The following is a 25011-nucleotide window of genomic DNA, read 5'->3' as shown; positions in this document are numbered from 1 at the left end:
ACATTTAGGAACAGATATTGGGTTCTGCCCAAAGTCAAGCAACATAAAAGTAACGTAAAAGTAACAAGTAACGTAAAAAGTTACTTTCTATATGGGGTAACTAAGTAAAGTAACGGATTACTTTTTAAAAGAAGTAACGAGTAACGAGTTACACTACTTTTTAAAAGTAACTTCCCCAACACTGTTAGTGGCAGAGGTTAGGTAGTGGCAGAGGTTAGTCAGTGGTTAGTTAGTGGCAGAGGTTAGGTAGTGACAGAGGTTAGTCAGTGGTTAGTTAGTGGCAGAGGTTAGGTAGTGGCAGAGGTTAGTCAGTGGTAGTTTGTGGCAGAGGTTAGTCAGTGGTAGTTTGTGGCAGAGGTTAGGTAGTGGCAGAGGTTAGTCAGTGGTAGTTTGTGGCAGAGGTTAGGTAGTGGCAGAGGTTAGTCAGTGGTAGTTAGTGGCAGAGGTTAGTCAGTGGTAGTTTGTGGCAGAGGTTAGGTAGTGGCAGAGGTTAGTCAGTGGTAGTTTGTGGCAGAGGTTAGTCAGTGGCAGAGGTTAGTCAGTGGTAGTTTGTGGCAGAGGTTAGTCAGTGGCAGAGGTTAGTCAGTGGTAGTTTGTGGCAGAGGTTAGTCAGTGGCAGAGGTTAGTCAGTGGTAGTTTGTGGCAGAGGTTAGGTAGTGGCAGAGGTTAGTCAGTGGTAGTTTGTGGCAGAGGTTATGTAGTGGCAGAGGTTAGTCAGTGGTAGTTTGTGGCAGAGGTTAGGTAGTGGCAGAGGTTAGTCAGTGGTAGTTAGTGGCAGAGGTTAGTCAGTGGTAGTTTGTGGCAGAGGTTAGGTAGTGGCAGAGGTTAGTCAGTGGTAGTTTGTGGCAGAGGTTAGTTAGTGGCAGAGGTTAGTCAGTGGTAGTTTGTGGCAGAGGTTAGTTAGTGGCAGAGGTTAGTCAGTGGTTAGTTTGTGGCAGAGGTTAGGTAGTGGCAGAGGTTAGTCAGTGGTAGTTTGTGGCAGAGGTTAGGTAGTGGCAGAGGTTAGTCAGTGGTTAGTTAGTGGCAGAGGTTTGGTAGTGGCAGAGGTTAGTCAGTGGTTAGTTAGTGGCAGACAGGCATGTACTGGCCATCGGGACTACCGGGAGATTCCCGGTGGGCCGAAGTGCTTTTTGGGCCAATACATCTCATACTTTTTTCTTTTTTTTTTTGTCTCAAAGGCCCATAGAACTCTTTCATCGGCGGCCCATTCATTTTGTTTTGTTTTGCTTAATTGGCGGCTCTGGGTTAGTGCAGGTGTTATGGCATTGGTCAAAAAAAGTCAGCGTTATTTTTTTCTGACAGACCGGCCCATGAAACACGTAGATCAGCGGCCCAATGGTTATTTTCTTGATTGACACTGGGCTGGCCCAATCGCATCTTTAAACTCCTCCCCCTCTGGGCTCTGAGCGAGCGTCCAGTGTCAGTGGGTATCTGTCAAAATAGTCAGAGAGATAGAGAAGAAACACAAGGCAGAGAAATAGAGTGAAAAATAGCAGAAGCTGTAAAATGTGTCAAAATAACAGATGTTTTCAGCAGCAGCAGGACCTTCATCAGCTCCTGTGTCTGATGATGATTATGATGATAGTGAGGAGAATGAGGAGAGAGATGAGTGTGTGTAGAGAACTGCTGTAAGCAGAACTACTTTCAGAACACTTAGGCTATGTCATGAGTGTAGGAACCCATTGCCCAGTTATGCATTATTTCCACATCTGCATAGTTGACGATTACCGCAATTTACTAGACATTTAATGAGACGCATTTGTAAACCATGTTTATCACCAAAATAAAAGCTTGATGCAGTTTCCGTCAAAATAAAAGATCATGTGCTAATATTTTTCAAGTATAGAAATTGGTACAAAACTAATTATGAAAGTTTCCTTTATTTTTCAGTGCATTTGTTTTACAATATATGGCTATTACTGTCATGAGATTAATATTATAACTATTATTATGTAGTAGTGTAATGTAGACAGACACTGTTACTAAAAGAGGTTTGAATTTGTTTAATTTGCACACTGAACATGGGTTGGAGCTTTTAATTTTGAACTCTCAAAGTACACCAGATTGATGAATTTAACATTAAAATGCACAAAATGTTCTTACGGGGAGCATGCCCCTGAATCCCCCTAGAGGACCCGAGGTCCACCCACCACAGATTAAACAAAACCAGTGGTTAGTTAGTGGCACAGGGTAGTCAATGGTTAGTTAGTGGCAGAGGGTAGTCAGTGGTTAGTTAGTGGCAGAGGGTAGTCAGTGGTTAGTTAGTGGCAGAGGGTAGTCAGTGGTTAGTTAGTGGCACAGGGTAGTCAGTGGTTAGTTAGTGGCACAGGGTAGTGAGTGGTTAGTTAGTGGCAGAGGGTAGTCACTGGTTAGTTAGTGGCAGAGGGTAGTCAGTGGTTAGTTAGTGGCAGAGGGTAGTCAGTGGTTAGTTAGTGGCAGAGGGTAGTCAGTGGTTAGTTAGTGGCAGAGGGTAGTCAGTGGTTAGTTAGTGGCAGAGGGTAGTCAGTGGTTAGTTAGTGGCACAGGGTAGTGAGTGGTTAGTTAGAGGCACAGGGTAGTGAGTGGTTAGTTAGTGGCACAGGGTAGTCAGTGGTTAGTTAGTGGCAGAGGGTAGTCACTGGTTAGTTAGTGGCAGGGTTAGTTGTCACAATGAACAAGGAAGATTGACATGGAGCAGATAAATCTCCAACCTCCAGAGAATCACCCGTTTTAATCAAATGACGATCAGAGGAGAGTCTGAGGGATTTGAAATGTTGTAAAAGCGATGAAGAGATGATGGTGTTTTTATTAATCGACAGGTGAGTAAGGTGTTTTATTGAACAGATTGTCATATGTATCTCTCTAACAGAGTTCACTGTAAAGCATCTATTGTAAAGAGTCGCCTTCATCTGTCATGCAAAGCCAAAGCAAGACCAAAACAATGTTGCATGCCTTTTTGTTTTTTAACCGGTAAAGGGACAAAAGTTCTGAACCTTCTGAACCTCAGACATACTGAACCTTTAAATAAAAGTTATTAATTTAATTACATGAAAGGTCATTAATTAATTAATAATTCAAGACAAGAAAATTCTGATTTCATGATCAATATATCTGCCTACAACTGCTGCTGTGTCTGCCAACGTTTGAGTCATGCGCATAATCTAGACACCTCGCGCGTGCATAGACAATTTGTGCGCAACTGCGCATAGTCACGGTATAAGCCATGTCACAAAAAAGGACGTATCCCTCTGGTGCCGAAAATAGAAAGAAGAAAAGGACAGAGGAGGAGAAAAAAAGAGCAATGTAAAAGTATGTTTGCATGATTATTTACGGTATGTTTTGTCACTTGAGGTAGCAGCACGTATCGATAGATATCGGTTTAAGTTGGAGAAAATAGCCGCAGGGGAACTTAACCTTCTAGGTGTAAGGTTAGCAGTTTGAATAAATAATAAACATAGCAGTTTGAACTCTTCTCCACTTTATTATACCACACATCAGATCACTAACTCCAAAAACCCACGACACTCCAGTACCAAGTGCGCATGACCCAATCCTATCTACGGCAAGCCCCGAGGGGAAAAATACATTGCATACACAGATATACAACGAGCGCCAGTACATCATTACTGGTATTATAGTAACATACTTTGTTGGATTCTGTCACGTACAATCCAACAAAGTCTGTTACAATAATAATAAATAAATAAAAAAGATTTAATAAAAGATTTTGAGGACAGTTACACTGTATTGAGACAGTTGAGAAATAATAATATTTTTACAGTTTTCAACAATAATTGTCATTGTTGAACCCTTGCTCTTATTATGTTTCTGATTTCTCAGTTTTGTCATTATTTTAGCAAATTATGTTTCTGATTTCTCAGTTTTGTCATTATTTTAGCAAATAATTTATTTGATATGTTTTGAGACCGTTTGTTTTAATTAGTTTCAAAGAGTTAGTAAAAGAGTAAAGTAAAAGTTAAAACTTTTTTATTTAAGTAGGCTATCTATTTTTTATTAAGTATTTATTTTGTATTGATACATAACCTCACTGTATTAATTTATAATGTATCATTATTGCGTGACATTTGTGTCAATAATCGTCAAGCACAGGTGACTTCGCGTAGTGGGAGGGGGCCCCCAAATCAAATTCTGCTTAGGGCCCCCAAAAGGCTCGGGCCGGCTCTGCTTGGTTAAATACAAATTTAAGCTCTGTAAACATCTGTGACACCTGTCAATTATCGCAGGAATATAATTTCAACTTGTTCCCCAGTTTAAAAACAAAAATATGTTACCGGTAAAGAAATTACAATGGAGTTTTAGGAAAATACACACACAACACATTTCATGTTATCATAAGAGTAGTGTGTTAGGATCACTTATTAGTTATATAAGTTATTAGTTAGTTATTAGTTATTAATCCTAATTATTAGGATTAGTTATATCTAATCTATATATACAGTATAAGCAGAACATTTTCTACAAAAGTAGTCCCACCTCAATAGGCAGATTTTAGACTTCATGTATTTGAAGGCATGTCACAGATATTGGAAAAATTATTTTAAATATGACCTTATTATATATATATATATATAGTGGTGTTTGCTCATATCTCCAACTCTACAGAAATTGTGCTTGGACTTTGATGGGAACCTTGCATCTGTGCACAGCTATGATGAGTACATGTTTATCAAGAACCTGATAGGCTATAAAGGGGTAATGATATGACAAACTTAGTCCCGGTCACATTGGAAGTTACCGAGCTGGGGACTATTTTCAGGCGCTGCGTCATATCATTGCGCCTGCTGCACTCATGGTACGGCAGTAAAGTTTCTTGACTACTACGCAGGAATAAGAGTATAGTTCCTAGCCATATCAGCCTAAAAAATCGCAACTTTACATTTTCCGTCGGTCTTAGTGCATGATGTAACTACAAAAGAGTCAAGTTTTAAATAGGAAAAATATCTAAACTCTTTGGTAATTTTTTTTTGAGAAATGCTAATGGTCTTGTCCACTTCAATGATGTATGCTAAGCTATGTTAAAAGTGGTACCGCCAGAACCCGAGATCGGCTGAATGGATTCAAAAACGGTAAAACTCAACAGTTTAACTCTGGGGGAGTTGTAAAATGAGCCTATTTCCAAAAAAAGTGGAGTATCCCATTAAGCTATGTGAGCTGTGGACATAAACACAATGTCCTTTTTTTCTCTTCTGTTCACAGGAGGGAGTTTGGCTCTGGAGTGATGAATCCAAAATGAACTTTCAAATATGGGCACCTGGACAGCCCGATGACTTTGAAGGATCTGAGGACTGCATTTTGATGAACTATGACAGTAAGTAAACTGCTGTTAATGCTCTAAATAGACCCAAAAAAATCATTATTTTCGTAATACACAAATGATTTAAAAAAAAAAAAAAAGTTCTATCTTGCAACAGGTGATGGCTACTGGCATGATGTCCCATGTTCTGGAAAGAAGCCGTTTGTGTGTGTGAACTGAACCAGCATGAGAAAAATCAATAGACGAAACAAACTACTTTAACCCTTTAGAAATGTTCAATGGAGGTAATAAATGTGTTTTAAAGAAGGGTTAATTTTGGTTGTTTGATTGTGTTTTGTGAATGATAAGTTAATGACTCAGTTACACCTGTTAAACACCATTTTATAATTTGGGTATCACTCCACAGTCTCTCTCTTTTCACACTAACACAAGTTAGAATAAGTCATCTGGCATTCCTAAAATGGCCACCAACAGTACACAAAACACATGATGATTTCTAGAATAAATCCCACAAACGATTGATAATTAAGTATAGTCGAAAATTTTAAAGGTTAAGTTAATTAAACGCAATACAATAGTGTTTTGGAGGTAAAATAAATATATCCGTGTTACTTTAACATAAAATATTTGGGTAAAAAGAACAGTGCCACAAAACCATTTTTTTTGAGTGTACCTGTAGTAGCTTCGGACCTTTGTTCCCTATTTGCTGCTACTGTTGGCTGAGCTGGATATAGCTTGACGCGTGCAGTTGTAAAGATGAGTCAAAGTTCATCCAGTCGGTCCAATGACCATTTATTAAGTTGGCTTGAGAAAGCCAACTTACTGAAATCCTATTTAAACGTATTATTATTCTTTTTCTGAGACTAAAATTTCTGACTCTAACTCCTCCTAGAGCTTTAACTCTACAAACTCCAAACTCGGGTCAGACCTTCAGACTGTTCTGTATGGAAGCAGATTAGTCTCAAATATAATTCACGCAAAAAACATGATTCACACATGCGTAAACAATTTCACATGCATGAAACCTAATTCGCGTACACACAAAATTCACAAAAAGCAATTCACATGTGCAAAATAAAATTACATATTCATAAAATACATTTCACAAATGCAAAACAGAATTCGTAGATATACAACTGTGCACAAAAACCTTTGAATGTTTAAAATGTACGAGTGTATCCTTAAATTTGAATGTGCAAATCGTCATTCACGCACGAATCGCCTTGGATATATGTGTGTGTGTTTTTGAGACTTTCCTGGCAGTGTTTTACTCGTAACACAGAGCAGTCGTACTCTTTAGCCAATCAGATTTAAGCTTATCAATCGACCAATCAGTATCGCGTGAGGGCGGGCCTACCTGCACGTTACGTCATCAGGGCTGCGTTCAGCGCCGACAAAACGTTGCAGAACGTTTTTTAAACAGAAACGGTGATGCGTTGAACGCACTGTTGTGATGACGCAAGAGTTGCAACTACGGCAGCTGAGAAGGCTTTTTGTGTTCTTTGTGAAGAATTTTCGGAGCCTGATGAAGTCGGTATAAATATGTTTAATACTACAAAATATGCCCGATGTTACAGTTACTGCACTTGCCGCCCAGAACACAAGAGAACATCCCAATCGAGTGAAGGGATTTGTGGAAACTGAAATGGAAGCACATCTTACCTAATAAAGACTAAAACACATCTATTTAGCCTCACATATTGACTTTATTTGTTGTTCATACTGTTTTATTAATACCCTGTATTTTCTTTCTCATTTTTAGGAAAAGCACTTTACATGCATTGTTTATTTCTATACCAAATGTCACACACTTGCAATGAAGCTAAAAATATAAACAACTACATCATTATGTTGATATCCTATATTTTTACAATAATACTTACTACAAACATGTCTTCTAATATCCTCAGTTGTTGCGTATCGAACACATTTGTAAATTACTTCCATTGTGCGAGTTCTCTTTAATACCGTGTGCTTTATATACATGTTGCTGCTGATTGGACTGCAGTTCTGACACGCCCACCAAACAAGAGAAAACGCATCTCAAACCCCGTTGCACACCGGTGCACGCCGTTTCCAGGAAACATGACGTTCAACCCGGAAACCGTAGCAAAACGTTGCGCACCGTTGTGATCTTGAACGTGCCCCAGCTTTCGACCACAGTTCATGGCTGAGCAGAGGTGAGTGCAGCTAATCGTTCATTTCTGTGTTAACTGAAGTTAAAGAAGTTTGAGATCAGTTGAAGCAATAGTTTATGAACTATTAACTGATGTAAGCAAGTGCTGTTGTAATCAGATGTCCCATATCGTGTCAAAAATGAAGAAGAATGATGTTTTGTTTTATATTAGCTGAACCAATAGTTTATTACCTGCTGTTTAGTCCACATGTGAACATAAACATTTATTTTTAGTATTGATGGATTTTCATGTCCTGTTCACCACATACTTAACTGATGATAATGAATGACGTGCATAGGAGACATGTTTTGTTTTAAACTGCATATATTATGTAGTTTTATTGTTTCAGATTTCCGAGACAGATTATGTATGAAGTTGCAGACAACCAGTACTGTGATCTTACCATTCCTACTGCAATTCTTTGAAAACAGTCATGTTGCAAGCCATTCATTTTGACAGTTGTTTCAACAAGTGGTTGAAAGTGATGCATTGTTACTGTATTCATTTGTCTCCTGCAGACTATATCTACACGCTGTAGGAATAAAGCCTTGCTATGCATGCATTATTAAATGTTCTTGTCAGAATTAAAAGATTCAAAGACATAGTTCAATTTGATGTACACGTTTTATTAATTTGAAAGTTTCCGAATCCTTTGGGAATAAAATAAGATCAATATATGACTTGATCATGATTTATGTTCCTGTTACATATGAAGATCATGAACTGACAGTCTTAATTATGAAGCACAACATTCAGTACAGAGACATATACGTCTCTTCAAGAGTTGTGAGATCCAGTCAGAGTCTACTTTGCTTTTAAAATATATAAATATAAGTGCAATACATCAAGTGAAAAGTGAACAAATGAATTGTGTTCAACCCAGTCATATAGACCTCTAGGACATATCAGATTTTGTCCTGATATTTAAAATAGTAAAAACCTATAGTACAAGAGGTGCAGACAGAGGACGTGGGAAATTAAGTGATGGCATTTGAATTAGGGCTGGACCCGAATATTCGAATATTCCTTCGGTGGGTTGGTATTTGATTTGAAAATGTGACATTCGTTTTTTTTGCCCACCTGGCATCCCACTCGAAACGGTTCTCATTCGCGCTTGAACGTTTTACACTATAAAATATATAATATATTTTCTTCTTCTTGGACTACTAAAAGTGTTCCTGCAACGGGAGTATTCTCTGGCTAGAGCGCAGAACAGCGGAGTTTGTATGGACAGAAGTGCATGCCTGAGTGTCACGATGCACACACGGGAAGCAGAGAGATCCACTTGCAGTATTTTATTGGGGTAATCCGAAATCATAAATCCAGTCCAGGCAGGGGTCAAAACCAAAGAAGCAATCCAAAAAACAATAAACAAAAGCACAAAGCGGAACAGACCTCAAAAGTGACGTGACGAATAACAAGGACTCCGTAACAAACACTAAACAGGCAGGGTATATATAACACAGAACTAACAATGATAATGGGGAACAGCTGAGTGCAATGATGATGGGAAACAGCTGAGTGCAATGATGCAGTGATGGGTACAGACAAGGATTGTGGGGAATGCAGTTCATAAAGTGGATGACACCGTGGGGAAGGAGGACATCTAGTGGACACCTGGGGAACACAAACCCAACACTGTGACATAACCTCCCCTCTACGGAGCGGCTACCAGACGCTCCAAGACAAAAAAGACCACAAAACAAAACAAGAGTCCAGGATGGGAGGCAGAACAGTAAAGGCTCAGGGGGAGGGATGGGGGGCCAGGTCCGTGGAGGGGAACAAGAACAGGGGGTGATGGTTTAGCTGGTGGCCAGGGCTAAGCAGACAGTCCATCGTGCGGCCAGGGCGGAGAAAACAGTCCATCGGACGGCCAGGGCGGAGAAGACAGTCCATCGGACGGCCAGGGCGGAGAAGACAGTCCATCGGACGGCCAGGGCGGAGAAGACAGTCCATCGGACGGCCAGGGCGGAGAAGACAGTCCATCGGACGGCCAGGGCGGAGAAGACAGTCCATCGGGCGGCCAGGGCGGAGAAGACAGTCCATCGGGCGGCCAGGGCGGAGAAGACAGTCCCTCGGGCGGCCAGGGCAGAGGCTCAGGAACAGCAGACACCGGCTCAGGAACAGCAGACACCGGCTCAGGAACAGCAGACACCGGCTCAGGAACAGCAGACACCGGCTCAGGAACAGCAGACACCGGCTCAGGAACAGCAGACACCGGCTCAGGAACAGCAGACACCGGCTCAGGAACAGCAGACACCGGCTCAGGAACAGCAGACATGGGCATGTCCAGGATCCGAACCAGACACTCCAGATAGTCCAGATCCAAGAAGGCAGACGGCACTGGCTCTGCCTCCGGCTCTGGAACGGGTACTGGCTCTGCCTCCGGCTCTGGAACAGGCATTGGCTCTGCCTCCGGCTCTGGAACCGGCAATGGCTCTGCCTCCGGCTCTGGAACCGGCAATGGCTCTGCCTCCGGCTCTGGAACCGGCAATGGCTCTGCCTCCGGCTCTGGAACCGGCAATGGCTCTGCCTCCGGCTCTGGAACCGGCAATGGCTCTGCCTCCGGCTCTGGAACGGGCACTGGCTCTGCCTCCGGCTCTGGAACGGCCATTGGCTCTGCCTCCGGCTCTGGCTCTGGAACAGTTGACACTAGTTCCGGCTCTGGAACAGCAGACACGGGCATGTCCAGGATCCGAGCCAGACGCTCCAGATAGTCCAGGTCCAGGAAGGCGGACGGAACGTGAACAGTCTCTCGCTGGGCAGACGTGACATGAACAGTCTCTCGCTGGGCAGACGTGACGTGAACAGTCTCTCGCTGGGCAGACGTGACGTGAACAGTCTCTGACTTGACAGACGTGACGTGAACAATCTCTGACTGGGCAGACGGAACGTGAACAGTCTCTGACTGGGCAGACGGAACGTGAACAGTCTCTGACTGGGCAGACGGGACGTGAACAGTCTCTGACTGGGCAGACGGGACGTGATACAGCTCCCTTTCACCTCCTCTGCGGCGACCTCCACGGGTCCCGCGGAACTTTACCAACCGGGTCCCCTTAAACAACTCCCTTCTCTCCCGCTCGGTGGCTGGGGAAGAGATGTTGCAAAACATACCGCTGGATCTCTAATGTCGGAGTCCTTCTGTCACGATGCACACACGGGAAGCAGAGAGATCCACTTGCAGTATTTTATTGGGGTAATCCGAAATCATAAATCCAGTCCAGGCAGGTGTCAAAACCAAAGAAGCAATCCAAAAAACATAAAACAATAAACAAAAGCACAAAGCGGAACAGACCTGAAAAGTGACGTGACGAATAACAAGGACTCCGTAACAAACACTAAACAGGCAGGGTATATATAACACAGAACTAACAATGATAATGGGGAACAGCTGAGTGCAATGATGATGGGGAACAGCTGAGTGCAATGATGCAGTGATGGGTACAGACAAGGATTGTGGGGAATGCAGTTCATAAAGTGGATGACACCGTGGGGAAGGAGGACATCTAGTGGACACCTGGGGAACACAAACCCAACACTGTGACACTGAGCTTGTATTTTGGGTTAAGCTGTGTTGCTTTGACATTGTGGAAAATAGAATAATAGAAACAAAATGTATTATCCTTTTTACCTGTTATTATCAATCCAAATTAATCTACTGCGAGACTTTGAGATTTTACTGGGACGCCACGTCACAATTTAATTTTTCTTTATTTAAATTTAATTTTTCTATATTTAAATTTCGTTTTTATTTATTTAAATCTACCCTACTTTGTCAGTGAGAAAAATATTATAAGACTTTTATTAAAAATATTCCTTAAGTGCAGTCTCGGAGCATAAGCTCTGCTCGCGTGAGGTGCGCCTCTTCTTTATTTAAATCTACCTTACTTTGTCAGTAATTTGTTAGTGAGAAAAATATTAGACTACCTTATTAAAAATATTGCTTAAGTTAACAGAGTGCAGTGTCCGTTCTCGGAGCATAAGCTCTGCTCGCGTGAGGCGCGCCGCTTCCCAATCGCGCTGTTCTGTAGTTTATTAAAAGTGTATTAACTCTGAACGTGTCGCGTGTCGCCGGTCATCAAAATGCAAACGGACAGACAGACATATAGAGATTCTGAAGTTTCGAATATTCAATGTTCATTACTACCGAAGCTCAAAAAAAGGTATTTGGACCAGCCCTAATTTGAATAGAGTTTAGTGAGTAATCTTAGTCTTAATTGCCTCTCTATGAAGTACCTTTGTCTTATCAGCATAAAATCAGATTTGCCTATTTTACTAGGCAACATACAATTAATGCTTCACAATATTGTCCTGTGAGACCTTAAGATGATGACAATAAAAATCTTGAGATGACAATACAGCACAAAACATAAGGAAATGCATGTTGAATATATTGGTAACACTCTACAATAAGGTACAATAACTAAGTTAACATTGTAGGGTATCTAGGCTGGGCCAGCGCGACTCATATGGCCCAACACGTGGAAACCTTCTTACCCCTAACCTTTGCCTTGTAATTCACTAGCAGGGCGCCAGAGAGTCGTGTTTAAAGTGCTCCACGCGAGAGGAAGCAAGTGTCATAAAGACGCTCACACATTCTCACACATTCCAACGCTCTGCCCAACTGCAGGCAACACGCCTGGCTGGACTCCTCGCACACACACACACACACAAACACCTACACCTACACAGATACACAAACTTTTACTACTTTCCTAATTTAAAGACGTTTACTGAGATATATTTGATATGTTATGTTTATCTGTTGCCCAGGTCCTATGAAGGTATCTGTGAGTGTATAGTGATTCTAAATGAACGATAACTGCCTGTACTATTGTTTGGTGGTCTGGATCAGCACGCATTGTTCAACTGATAGAGTTAATAGTGCCATGGGAGGATGCGGTAGATGAGGCATATGAGAGGAAGAAACTGCGGTATGCTCATCTGGCCACTGAAGCAGAACAGCGAGGATTAAGAGTCCAGGTTTATCCAGTGGAAGTGGGTTGTCGAGGTTTTGTGGCACACTCTACAACCCGGTTCCTCAGAGACTTCGGATTCAGCGGCCAAGAGTTGCGTCGCACAGTAAATAACTTATCTGAAGCAGCAGAAAGAAGCAGCAACTGGCTGTGGTTGAGACGGAAAGATTCTAGCTGGCTGTGTACAGGCCGCCACGCTACGGTTTCGTAGAATTCTTGAAAACCTGTGGATATTGCGTGAATGACGGGTGGTTGGGCAGATATTGTGTTTTGCGGTAGGTGGTATGCCATACAGAACCGTTGCCACTGAAACTGCTTTAACGCACCAGTGGGGCTCGACAGCCTTAGTCAAACGGGTTGGCGCGTATGGTTGTGTTGCGGAGAGATTGTGAGATTAGGTCTCAGCAGCAGGAGGGATGTAGAGGTCAGTAAGCGCCAGAGTCACTGTCGAGCCCTCTTGAGGTGTCGTGGGCTAGTCGACGAAACACTGAGGACGGAAGGTGCCCACTTGAAGACACTAGAGATGTCCCCTTGTGGCGAGGGACGGCCGAGGGACGTGAGAGAACGGCGCGGGGCCGGTGGTGCGATTGCTAATGAGCAACACCTGTATAGCACACCGGTCTCGCATCTCTCACGGAGGAGCGGAAGCATAAAGGTGGAGCGACGACATTAATGATGGAGAGAGGAACAGGCCTGGTTTTACGTTGAGTTTTGTTTTTTGTATATGTGTTTTATTTTAGTTATGTTTATTTTCGGTAGCCAGCAGTCGTCCGCGAGGGGCTGCTGGCGGTATTTTGATTTGTTTGTTTTATTTTAAATAAAGTATGTTTGAATGTTCGCCGGTTCCCGCCTCCTTCTTCCCTGAACATTGCTACACCCCTACTCGGCTCAATCCAGACGGTTGTCGTGCTGGTCCTGTAGTTGCAGCCGTCGCGTGTGCTGACGCGCCAAGTACACTGCAGCCGTTAACGCCGGACAGAAGGGGAGTCACACTATATGGAAAGAAGCGTAAATGGACGGAGAAGCATAGTTTACTGAAAGCTACATCTTAGTTTTGCTTATCTTGGCGAAAGCCGAGTACAAATCAGCATGAAGTTTTAACATCTACTCTCGTGTAATGGAAATCAATCTTAATGTATAACCTTGCAATGTCATCCTTTACATGTCGTTTTTGCTACAGGATCCCCTTGATTGGACCAAGCCATATATGTAAATGAACATGCCGTAAAATGTATTTTACTATGTTTTAACATCTTTGGAGGGGTCTGACCAGATTCACTACCCCGTGGGCCCGGCTATAAAACCCAACCGTGATAGCAGGCTCAGGCCTCCTTATCCCCTGTAACACTCTCTGTGTTAGTATATCTCCCATTTCATTACAGACCTATTAATTTGTTTTGTTTCATTTTACTGCAATCTTTTCTATCTCGCTATTTTTCCGTTCTGTTGTGATTTGTTCCTTTCAGTTCACCTAGAGACAGAACCTATGAGAGACACCAAGGAAAGCTAAATCACAGATCGACAATCTTGATTTAGGCCCTGCACTGACCTGCACAAATTGTCCCAACCTAACTGTCTAACTGTCTGCATCAGTTAGCCGAAATTCTCATAGACGGCATAGCCCGTATTAGCATATTTCGTTAACCGTAGAACGAACTTGCATTGTTCTCTTTGTGTGTGCTGTGTTTCTCTCGCCCACAGTGAGCCAGTATGTCCCGTGCCTCCAGTCCCGCAGTAGCTGGGACAACCTCTGCACATGGCTGACAGCCATGACGGCTACCTTCCTGCCCGAGCACGCTGGTGACTCAGAGCCCCCGAGCCAAGAGCAGCTGGACGCCAACTTGGACAAGCTGATAACCCACGATCCAACCCAGAGCTACCAATACAAAGACTGGGCCAAAATCGTTGGAAATCTTGTCGACCAGGCACGGCTCAGCGAAAGACACGGCATCAATCTGGAGCAGGAAGCCGCAACGCTAAAGCTTCAAGCGGAGGAGGCCCGGAGGAACCAAACCCACGCTCAGTCTCGTCTGGACCAGCTACTCCTTGAGACCAACGACCAGCGCGGGAAAAATGATGCAACAGACCCAGAGCTACAAGAGGAAGTGGAAAGACTCCAAAAGGCCCTGTCTGATCATCGTCTGGACACGGACCAAAGAGAGCAGTCGGAGAGGAAAACCAGAGAGGAACTCGACGGAAAACTCTGACACGATGAAGCTCTCCTTGCAAGAGCAGAGACTGAACTCAAAGAAAGAGACGCTAAAGCAAAGGCCTGTGAAAAACACTTACAAGCGGCCCGAGCTGAAATCCAAGAGCTTGCTCAGCACAGAGACGATCTAAAAGATGAACTTGACATTGTTCACAGAGAGTTGAAACACTCTTATAGACTGCAGAGTGACCGGGAAGGGGAGAAACACACCACAAAGTTTCCCCTGACCAGCCGGTCCGCAACTTTCAGCCAAGAGCTAAGAGCTGAAAAGGGGGGCAAAAGTCCACTGTTCAAGACACCACCAGCCAGCCCACAAGAACCCCCGCCAGCAGCAAGGGAACCCCCTTGCTTCCAGAGAACCCCTGCCACTAACCACGGCACGGCTCCCAAAGAACTTGACAAGCTGGCCAAAACCATCCCTACTTTCACTCCGAACCCTGCAGGAGGCAACGACATGCACGCCTACCTGCAAGACATTGACTTTCACTTACAAACTGTCACCAACGCGACCGCTTGGGACAGATTGTACCTGCTAAGAATCACGTCCAGTCGTGATGGGCGCAGCTTCCTAGACCGTCAACCAGAGACTGTCAAAACTGACTACCAGCAGCTGCGACAAGCTTTGATCCATAAATTCTCCGATCCAGAATCAGACCAAGGCCTCCTGACCGCCATGGAGCTCAAGCAGGCCCGACTTGAAACACCACAGACCTTCTACAACCGACTCCGACAAGCCTACTTCGGAGCACAGAACCAGCCAGGTATGGAAGAGGATGTCAATTTCAGAACTCTGTTCCTTCGAAATCTGCATCCCACAGTGAGTCATCACCTAGGTGTCCTGGCCTGCCCACGTAGCATGAATACCCAACAGCTACGGGACTTGGCCCACAAAGCTTACACCAAGCAAAAGACTGTGTCTGAAAAGACTGTGAAAAACCTCACAATCTACCCTGTCTCTGAGCACTACTCAGAGCTGGCTCTAGAGGGCGCCCCACAACACCACAGCCCTTTTCACAGAGAGTCAGAACCGGTCCAGGCCAGCAGAGGGCAGCACAACCGTGATGGTGCGCGTCCTAGACACCAGAGCGATCGCTCTGAAAGATTCTGGGAAGCCAGCCGGCGACCCAGAAATAGCCGACCCCCATCATCAAGAACCCCAAGCCCAGAAAACCGGCCATGGAGCCCCTCTCGACATGCCACTGACGAGCCCAGGTCTGAGCCCACATCAGATAGAAATTGTATGGCCCCGTCAGAGACGGCAGACATCCTGAAGGTGCTGGAAGAGCTACCTTACAGGAAACTTCACAAGGGAAACAGGAAGGATGAGCCCGACATCCTGTGTCTAAGCGTAAGACCAAGCACCCTGAACACTGCTCGTCGGCCACAGGCCACAGAGCCAGCTGTCACATCACAAAGTGACAGCATCACCCAGCCACCTCAGCTGACAGCTGTACTTCCTGAGCATGAGAGCACAGTTTCCCACAACTGGTTCCAACACCACAAAGGACCAGGAAATGCTGTTTTGGCTAACTAACGACGCCAAGACTTAATCGAAAAGGGAGGGGCCCGGAAACTCTACCTTGCTGTCACGCTGGAAAATGAGGTGAGGCTTGAAGCCCTTGTCGACACGGGCTCAGACCTCACTTTGATATCAGCTGAACTTTTCGAAAGACTCAGATTCAAAGCTAAGAGACAAGATCGAACTCTTACACCTCAAACGTGTGAGCTGACTGTGCAGTCATACAGCCAGAACGACATCCGGCTCGAACAGGTAGCTCCCATTCACCTGACACTTGGTTCTATGGGTCTGATCCAACCAGTGTACATCTCACAAATGGACACTCACCCACTTCTAATTGGCAAAGATCTGCTAGATCGCTTTGAGCCTTTACTGGACTTCAAACAGCTGAAAGTTTGGGCTCAAGTTCAAGAACCTCTCCCCCTCCAGTCACACAGGTCACCTGAGCCAGACTGTCAGGTCACAGAGGTCACCTGAGCCAGACTGTCAGGTCACAAAGGTCACGGGAACTCCCGCAGCCAGCCATGGAGACACAGCCTCAGCACCAAGTGAAGGTTTGAATTCGCTACCCTGCACCCTCCAGCTCACCAAAGACTATGACAAGTCCAGGAACACTATGACAAACCACCGCAGCACCACAGCCACTCACGAGACACCGAAGCAAGTGACACACCAGCGTCCTCGAAGCGAAAAGACTGTCCTAGCCAACCAAGGACGACACTCGCTGAAATTTTTCCTCCCGTTCTCTCTTCCTCTCCCTTTTGCCTTTACCAGGATGCTGCTATGGTTTGCCATCCTGTGCCTTCAGCCAACCAGAGAGCAACAAACTACCTTGTAACCAATCAGATCAACGTCAACCAGTGGATCTCTGAGCTGAGTGAGTGAGTGGAGGTGGGGCTCATTTGCATATTCATAGAACCGCGAATACTAAATGAGGCAAGGGTGTCGAGTTACATTCAAGCTATTTTAAGACATGAAGACATTTTTTTCAAGGACCTTTTTTTAAATATGTCATTCTGGTGTTCAAAGATGAGTTTTAAAGGTGCTATATGTAACTTTTCTTCTAAAATGTATCCTTTTTTTATTGCCTGTGTGTGAAGGGGTTGTAATCACACATTACAATGATCCACTTGTCAGGTTTTGCAATTACCTCTGAAGGCCAGTATTCCTATTTCTATGTGAAGTCTCCGGGTCGGATTTTCTGCGAAATCCATCGGATGTGACGTGCATGCGCGCTCCCGAGCCTCTCTCCTTTTTATATACAGTCTATGCGACGGCACTGCAGCGAACGACATGGAGTCTGATAACACCCAAAAACGACCTGCCTCTAGCACAACACAGACTCAAACACAAACTCCACATAAATATAAAAAAACAAAACAAAAAAGTATCTGCTGAAGCTCATCAGGCCAAACGTGAATCAGATCGACTCAGGACAAAAACACGGATCAACATCGGCAGAGCGTTTGAATTATGTGATAAATTACACGTTTTCAGATATGCTGAAATAAATAATGGTAAACTGTAATGAAATAGCAAGGTAAACTACAACATACATGAGACATGAAATGAATACAAAAGACCAGGATAACAAAAAGTATGTGCTTTAGGATGTAACTTTTATTTAATGTACTAGATCTACTATCTAACGTCACTCATCCCAGTACTATCATATTGTTTATAATACACATTTCCAGACACGATCAGTACAGTAATGTTACTTCCTACTGTCTTACTGTTAGCCTACACTGAAATTGTTCAGTCTAGTTCACTAACCGTTTTCGTTATCATATTATACATTCAGCTATGTTGACATTGCTTATTGTGAAAGATACACAAATAGTTAGTGAAATGCCTTATGCTAGATAACACACCACATGTCGGCTAAATGCAGTCAATGTAACGTTATCATGGTACGAGCATGGAGCATTAGTTCAACGTCAAGCTGATAAAAGTAGCCTATTATTGTAACGTTGCAGTGGGAGTTTACATGTTTTCCAGCATGTTGTGTGATGCTTACTCCAGTGTGTTGAAAGTCTCAGTGTGGCCGGTACCATGAGTGCTCGCTCTTTTGTTCGAGCGCCCTTGTAAAAATTGGTTGCAATCTGAAACATCACCGATAGAGGCTGCTAAAAAATGCATATAGCACCTTTAAATGTTTTAAATGGAAACATCAAAACATTTCACACACATTTTCATTATCTTAAATATAGAACCATTTTGAATTTCAGCCCATAAAAATGCAAGCCCTAAAAATACATTGCATTAAAATACAACCACTGTTAATGCAATGCAGATTTATTCAGTTAGTGCAATTCAACAAGCTGTTTTGTTTAAAAAAACATTTAGCATTATTTTAACTCCATGTTTTTGTTTAAAGAAAGCCATTTTGTTCAGATTATATATATTTATTTTTTACATTTTGCTTACATATTTCCTGTATTTTCTGTTTGTATTTTTATAAAGAGCCAAAAAATAAAATGTCATTAAAACATTGTTAAAAACAACAAATCGTGTGGTGGCCTAACGCCCGTTTCACACATACTCCGTTTGCAGTGCGTATGCGGTGCGTATTTTTTTCCGTACCCATGTTAACAGGTTAGAGCTTTCACACTGCACGCGGATGCGGTCCGGCTATCCGTTCCAGTTGCGGTGCGTATACAGCAGTGCAGAGATCGTTTACGAACCGAGTCTATTTTTCTGTGCTGCAAACGCTGAATTAAAGTGACAGCGCACGGTTCGTGGTCAAAATGAACACAGACTGACCTGAATATGTAGTAATTTCACCATAAATGCATTTAATTCAATAAAATGTAGTAATCTCACCATAAATGTATTTAATTAAATAAAATGTAACCATAAATGCATCTAATTAAATACTACTTTTTTCACAGTCATCTTTTTACTTTAAGACCGGGGTAAAGCAAAGAAAGCTACAATTTACTTCAACAAGGCCACATAATGAACGACACTCGTCTCATTCGTTGAGGTGGAAAAACAAGTTATTTGTGACATGCAAGATTTATTGTATACAGATTTAAATTATGCAAAAGAAAAGGTATGAGTCTGCTGTTTTTGTCAATTTTAAGTTTTAATTTAAAATGTTTGCGATTTTAATATAAGTACATGGTTAAATATGTTACCACTTGCTTGAGCAACTTAATATATAATCTAGGCCTATATAAATGTAATGCATTGAATGATACGTTGTTTAAATTGTGTTTTAAACGTGAATAGGCCTACAAAGAGAATTGCACTTGTAGGATTGAAAATAATCCAAGACATTTGAAATGAACATTTGCTTTGAAAGACATTTGTTTTTACTGTTATCCACCCCCTCTTTCCCCAATGACCATTTGGAGTTGAGGGCCTGATAGTGATCAAGGTCTGTAGGCCAAGATGTGTGCACTTTGGGGGTCCATGACTTGTCACACCTTTAGAACAATGGGGGGAGTTGTAATTATCTGATTGGTCAGTTTGAATGTCTCACATTTGGTTTTTAGTCACATGGTCAGGAAAAGGATAAAAGAAGATTGGAACTGTTGCTCTGTCTCTTTTAATGCTCTGCCCTTTTATGCTCTGGGTCTCTTTCTTGAGGCTCTCTCTCTCTCCCTTTCTTTACCTCCTCTTTTCTCTCTCTCTCTCTCTCTCTCTCTCTCTCTCAGGTAACATTTTACATAAATGCTGGGTACAATTAATGATATAAGTATTATCATCTCATACATCTATTTTGTAACTATTTTAAGTGTAACCATATTTTGTCATTAAACCTTTTCAATTACAAATAATGTGCTAATTAGTTTTGATTTGGTATTGACTTTGAAGTGCTACCTATTGCAATACAATTACAATATTGTCACTCTATACAGCAATGCTCTCCCACATATTAAGCTATTGTAACTGCGCTTATTTCCGTCGTTGGTATAAGTGGCAGTGGGTGGAATAGACAAGAAATGTACAGTTTTCTACCATCTTGCTGACAACGTTTCTTTAGTCATTCGGCAGTCTTGCAAACTGAACCCCTGCAGGAAATCCACCCTTACAGATGGTGCCGAAACCCGGGATCCCTTGCAGTGAGCTTTCTGAAATTTAGTTTGATCGGTCATGAGAATGAGGACATTTTTCACAGTTGATTTTGTGAATGGATTAAAGCTGACCTTCTGACCATGGAATGGGTAAGTCTGTTTTCATTGTGTAATGGTATGATAGGAAAAGTCTCCATTTGCATGAACTGAATGAAACAGAATTTAGAAGGTTTTAAATAGCTTCAATAGTCCCATTACTGTACAATCCGTGAATATTCAGATCTCCTCAGGGATGGAAGGGAAAAATTCTGATAACAGTGACGTATTGTTTGCTTTATGGAGCAAAAAAGTTGAGCCTACCTTATGTAAACTCAAGAAAGAGTACATTGATATTAAATGTCCAGATGAGGAAATGCTCCAATGGTGGGACACAATTGGCAAACATCAAAAGAAATCAAAACATGGTGAAATAATTGAGGCTTTAAACTTCATAAGTTGTACACGGCTACGTGAGTTAACTATGTGTCTATCTTCAAGTATAGATGCTAAATGTAAAGAAGTGCAATCTAAAAATGCAGAGGCACAAAAGTGTGAGGCAAAGATTCAAGATCTTCAAACACAGCTAGATAGATTACTAGCTGAGCAGTTAGTCCTGACTGAAAAGTGTACAAATCACAAAGAGACCATTGCAGATTTCAAAGCTAAGCTAAATGCTAAAAAGTCCATGTCTCCCAAAATGCTTAACAGCGATGGGACTAAAAAGCATGTTCACTTCTTAGAGGAGGTGACTTGCTCTAATGAATCTGAAACATTTAGTTTAGAAAATGCATGTGCAACTGCTCAAGGAAGTGTGCCTATTTCAGTTCTTAAGGTGATGCAACACCGTAATAGCGCAGAGTCATGTACCAGAACGCATGGTGTACTAGCATTAGAGAGTCGTGAAAATCCTCAAACTCCAGGAGAACTTAGAAATCAACCATATGGTAAAGAAAGCAGGTTTTGCAGTTCCTGTCAAAAAATAGGCCATAAAGAGGGAAAATGCTGGTCACTGGGTAGGGGTAGACCTCCTCCTTATTTTCAGAAAAATAACAAACCACTTCCTAAGAGCAAAAATCAGCGATCTGCACGTACAGGTAAAACTCTTAGTGAGTTAACTGCTTTGTTCATGCAAGGCCTTCAGCTATTAACTTCACTTGCTAGTGGGTTAGTAGCCCAATAGCTACAAGTTTAATATCCAAAATGCAATGATCCTCTTTGTATTTTTAAATTTGTAATTGGGCGTAACACATTGCTCATGGGACACACTTTAAAGTTGTTTGTGCTACTATCATGTGCACCTAGGCTAATTAAGTTTATTCTTTAAAACACATGATTGCTTTACTGTAAGTGTTGTATAAAACACTTAGGTTTAAAGGCTGTAGATGCCATGCATTCTAGGCCATGTGTCTTGTGTTAAAAAGGGATAATTGTAATACTGGAATTGTTAAGCAATTTCAAATTGCATGTGTGTGACTGTGTTGAATTTGTCTGACTCCGTAGTGGAAAACTCTAATATTTTCCATATAGCTGCAGTTAAACCATGTACAGGAGCATAGAATTGCCATCTGGCTATACAATGTGATTCACAATTGCATTAACCATGAAAATGCTTTCCTCACAACAGGATTCAGTAACTCTGTACTTTGCACGTTTATCATGCTCCTTAACTGAAACTTTGGTGAGGAAAGATTTCGAGCCAGATCACACCTCATACTCACATTCTCATGCTGGCTCCTGTTACAACAACAGGATCAAATTTGCATCACAATTGTAAAACACACTCACCTTTGTTTAGGGCATGATTTAATTTACACATAGCCACAGCTAAATGCAGCCACATAGATGACATCATTTGATCTTCACTCAAAGTCAAATCTGCATCTATCTGATTATGCCTCACCAAAGTTCATGCATACAATTTTAACGAAGTCTTTACATCTAGACTGAATTATAACTGTGAACTTCACACAGTAATTGTTTGTTTTGTTTTTCTTTGGATTTACTTAATCACTCAAGTTATCATTTGTCTCACCAACTTAAATTTTAAAATGTATGTCAGTATTTCTCATTTTTAACCAAGTACAAATATTTGTATTCTCATTAATGCTTTTGAAACATTTCTGAAATTTATTTGATTTATGCTTATTTTTATTTTGTCCATTTGACTTTCAACAATGTTTTGGACATTGATTCAATTGAAACTCTGTGTTTGGTTACACTGAATATTTTGCTGATACTTTCATGAAATGTGGTTTTAAACCAGCATTAGTTGTTTTGTTGTAATGCAATTTATTTAAATGTTTCCAGAAACAGTGTAAGAGCTTGTAAGATCTTCTTTTATTCTCCCTTGACCATATTTTTAAGTGCATCATAAGGGCTTTTTGCCAGAGACAAATGTTAATCTGACCATATCAAACCTCTGACCAATGACAAATGCCATGTGTCTGCTTTTGCTGTTTGTTGTGCTGTATGTTCTTTTAAATCACAGGATCCCTGCTACCTAAGTTCATATCCAGTGTCCTGTCTCAGAAAGAGACAGCTCCCAAATTGCTGTCCCACTGTCCCACTCGTTTGCTCCCAGATTCAGTGCCTGTACCTTGTGGAGGTGTGAAGTATTCGATGGATGATTTGCATATCTATGAACGGTGCAACGCCATTTGATGGAGCCTCCACATGCACGGCTGAAAGGAGAACAAAGACTGAAGACTGACCAACTGCTATTGCAACAAGCCTGCTGAAGATGCAACTACATTCAACAGAAAGCATGTCTTTATGGACTGTGCCACCTTTGGACTCCATGTGTGTGGCCAACGGTGCCAAGGGGGGATTTGTAGGATTGAAAATAATCTAAGACATTTGAAATGAACATTTGCTTTGAAAGACATTTGTTTTTACTGTTATCCACCCCCTCTTTCCCCAATGACCATTTGGAGTTGGGGGCCTGATAGTGCCCTCAACTCCAAATGGTGTCGCACATGCCCAGGCCGCAAGAGGTACTGTGGCCTTAAGTGGTGGAACAGTTGTTTTAGTTCCAGACATGGTGTCTAAGAAAGGAACTCTATAAATATAACATGCTGCAAATTTAAATAAAAAAATCTTAATTTTGAGTTCATTCTCTTTTTAACTACTGAACCTCAGCATCTGGATGAACTGAATGAACAGTTCATAAGGTAAGAAGTTAAGAAGTAAGAATACTTTGGTTATTAAAGTTTCTTATAAAGTTTTGAAAGCAAAGTATTTTTAACTACTTTTTGAATCCATGGAACCATTGGAAGGCTTGGCCCTGGAACGCTGCTTGCAGCTTTAATCAATTATTAAATCTGCTTTTAGTTTAAATTGATATATGTAAAGACTCTGGGGCGGATCTAATCCGTGGGGAATTTGCATATCATAATTAATAATTGGTAATTAATAATTATTCATACATGTTTGGATTAGATCAGTCTTACATGTTAATAAAACTCCTGATAAGGGATGATATGTCATTTTACCTGCATGCATGTCTGTGTATCCTTGCACTTAACCACAAGTTGATTGCAATTACCTACACGGACCACGTCTTACAAAACAGGCTAAATTAATTAGCTCAATTGTCAGACTAATATCTGTGGGAATCCACAATATCATCTTACTTTATAGGATTTCAGGAAAAGCAATTCTGTGGCCACAAGAATTGGGTTTCCTGCCCTATAAACACATACTCTTTAAAGTATCTTTAATTTGTAAGCTTGTTGCTATAAGATCTTTTGGCACTTAAGGGACTTAAAAATGAGCAAAAAGGCAGTACATCAATCAGATGAATATAATGAATTTAATAAGGCAGAACTACTTATGTATTTACTACGGTTACATGGGATATATGTATTTACAAACATAATAAACAACAATACACGATAAGGCATCGATGAACGAGAAATGCATAGAGTGTGGACAATGGAAACACGTGTGAGAGGGGAAGGGAGAGAGAGAGAGAGAGCATTGGCAACATTCCCCTGACAGTCCCCTGCCTGTGACAACACGAAAACATCATCTTAATGCTTCTTAGAAGCTCTATAAAGAGATATACTTACGTTTCTGGGTCTCTCTGTGTCGCGGCATTCCTGCGCGTGCGTTAGCGGAGTCCTTTAGGAAGCGTCACTGGGTGCTGTTCACGCCAAGCGCGTGTTGAACGGAGTTTCCAAGTCTTTGGGGTAACATTACCAAAGGAAAATAGTTCGGCTAAGTTTGTTTCACTTTGTGGAAGTGAACAGAGTCAACTACGGAAAACAAAACTTTGACTAACAAAGAAAAGAAATAAAGATCTCTACGGGGAAATCACGCGGAGTTAACGTCACATCTTCGCATGGCTGGTGAAGAAGCGTGTGTGCGTCTCTCGCCACGTGGTCACGTGCGCGTGTTTCTCCTTCAAAACGAGCGCGCTCGTTTAAAGGTCCCTTGTAGATGGATTTGCTGAAGAGATATGTCACGCGGTGTTCTTTTCACTCGTCGATTGGAATTAAACACGGAGACTTATCTAAGACTGAAAAACACAAACTAAACTAGAAACAAATAAAAGAAAGGCGAAGAGCTCGCCCGGAGGCGAACCTTACATTATGACAAAGACAGTCGAAGTAAAAGAGAGCGAGCGGAGGGGGGAAGCGTCATTTATCACCTTGGAGAAATCCGGCCTCTTCCTGTTGACTTGGCCAATTAGAGGGTTGGAATTTCACAGGCGGGACTTTGGTTTTTATTGCTCTTTGTCTAAGAGAGAGACATTTGAAACCGACGAAATTAGGTTGTTTAAGAGCAGAATCTTCACAATTCTTATAATAC

The 25011-nt window shown here is 42.1% G+C and overlaps 2 protein-coding genes across 2 annotated transcripts in view; one reads left to right on the top strand and one right to left on the bottom strand.

The window, feature by feature from the left end:
* The window catches only part of LOC143714479 (uncharacterized), a 43587-nt gene extending 18776 nt beyond the window's left edge, over positions 1-24811 (bottom strand). Inside the window, exon 1 of the mRNA XM_077205704.1 lies at positions 24270-24811. Within this exon, the coding sequence (XP_077061819.1) occupies positions 24270-24297 (28 nt within the window). The 5' untranslated portion in view covers positions 24298-24811. The remainder of the gene's footprint in view (positions 1-24269) is intronic.
* On the top strand, positions 4498-5556 carry LOC143714385 (type-2 ice-structuring protein-like). The gene is made up of 4 exons (XM_077205493.1): positions 4498-4509; positions 4603-4692; positions 5179-5308; positions 5412-5556. Exons 1-4 carry the CDS (start codon positions 4498-4500, stop codon positions 5471-5473), a joined length of 294 nt encoding a protein of 97 aa, XP_077061608.1. The 3' UTR covers positions 5474-5556.
* Positions 24812-25011: the final 200 nt, after the last annotated feature.

Source organism: Siphateles boraxobius, unplaced genomic scaffold, assembly GCF_051911475.1.
Source record: "Siphateles boraxobius isolate OS27281-9 unplaced genomic scaffold, OSU_SipBor_1 54, whole genome shotgun sequence".
NCBI classification, from domain to species: Eukaryota; Metazoa; Chordata; class Actinopteri; order Cypriniformes; family Leuciscidae; genus Siphateles; species Siphateles boraxobius.
Note: the sequence above shows the minus strand (reverse complement) of the source record. Positions and strands in the feature narration are given on the sequence as shown.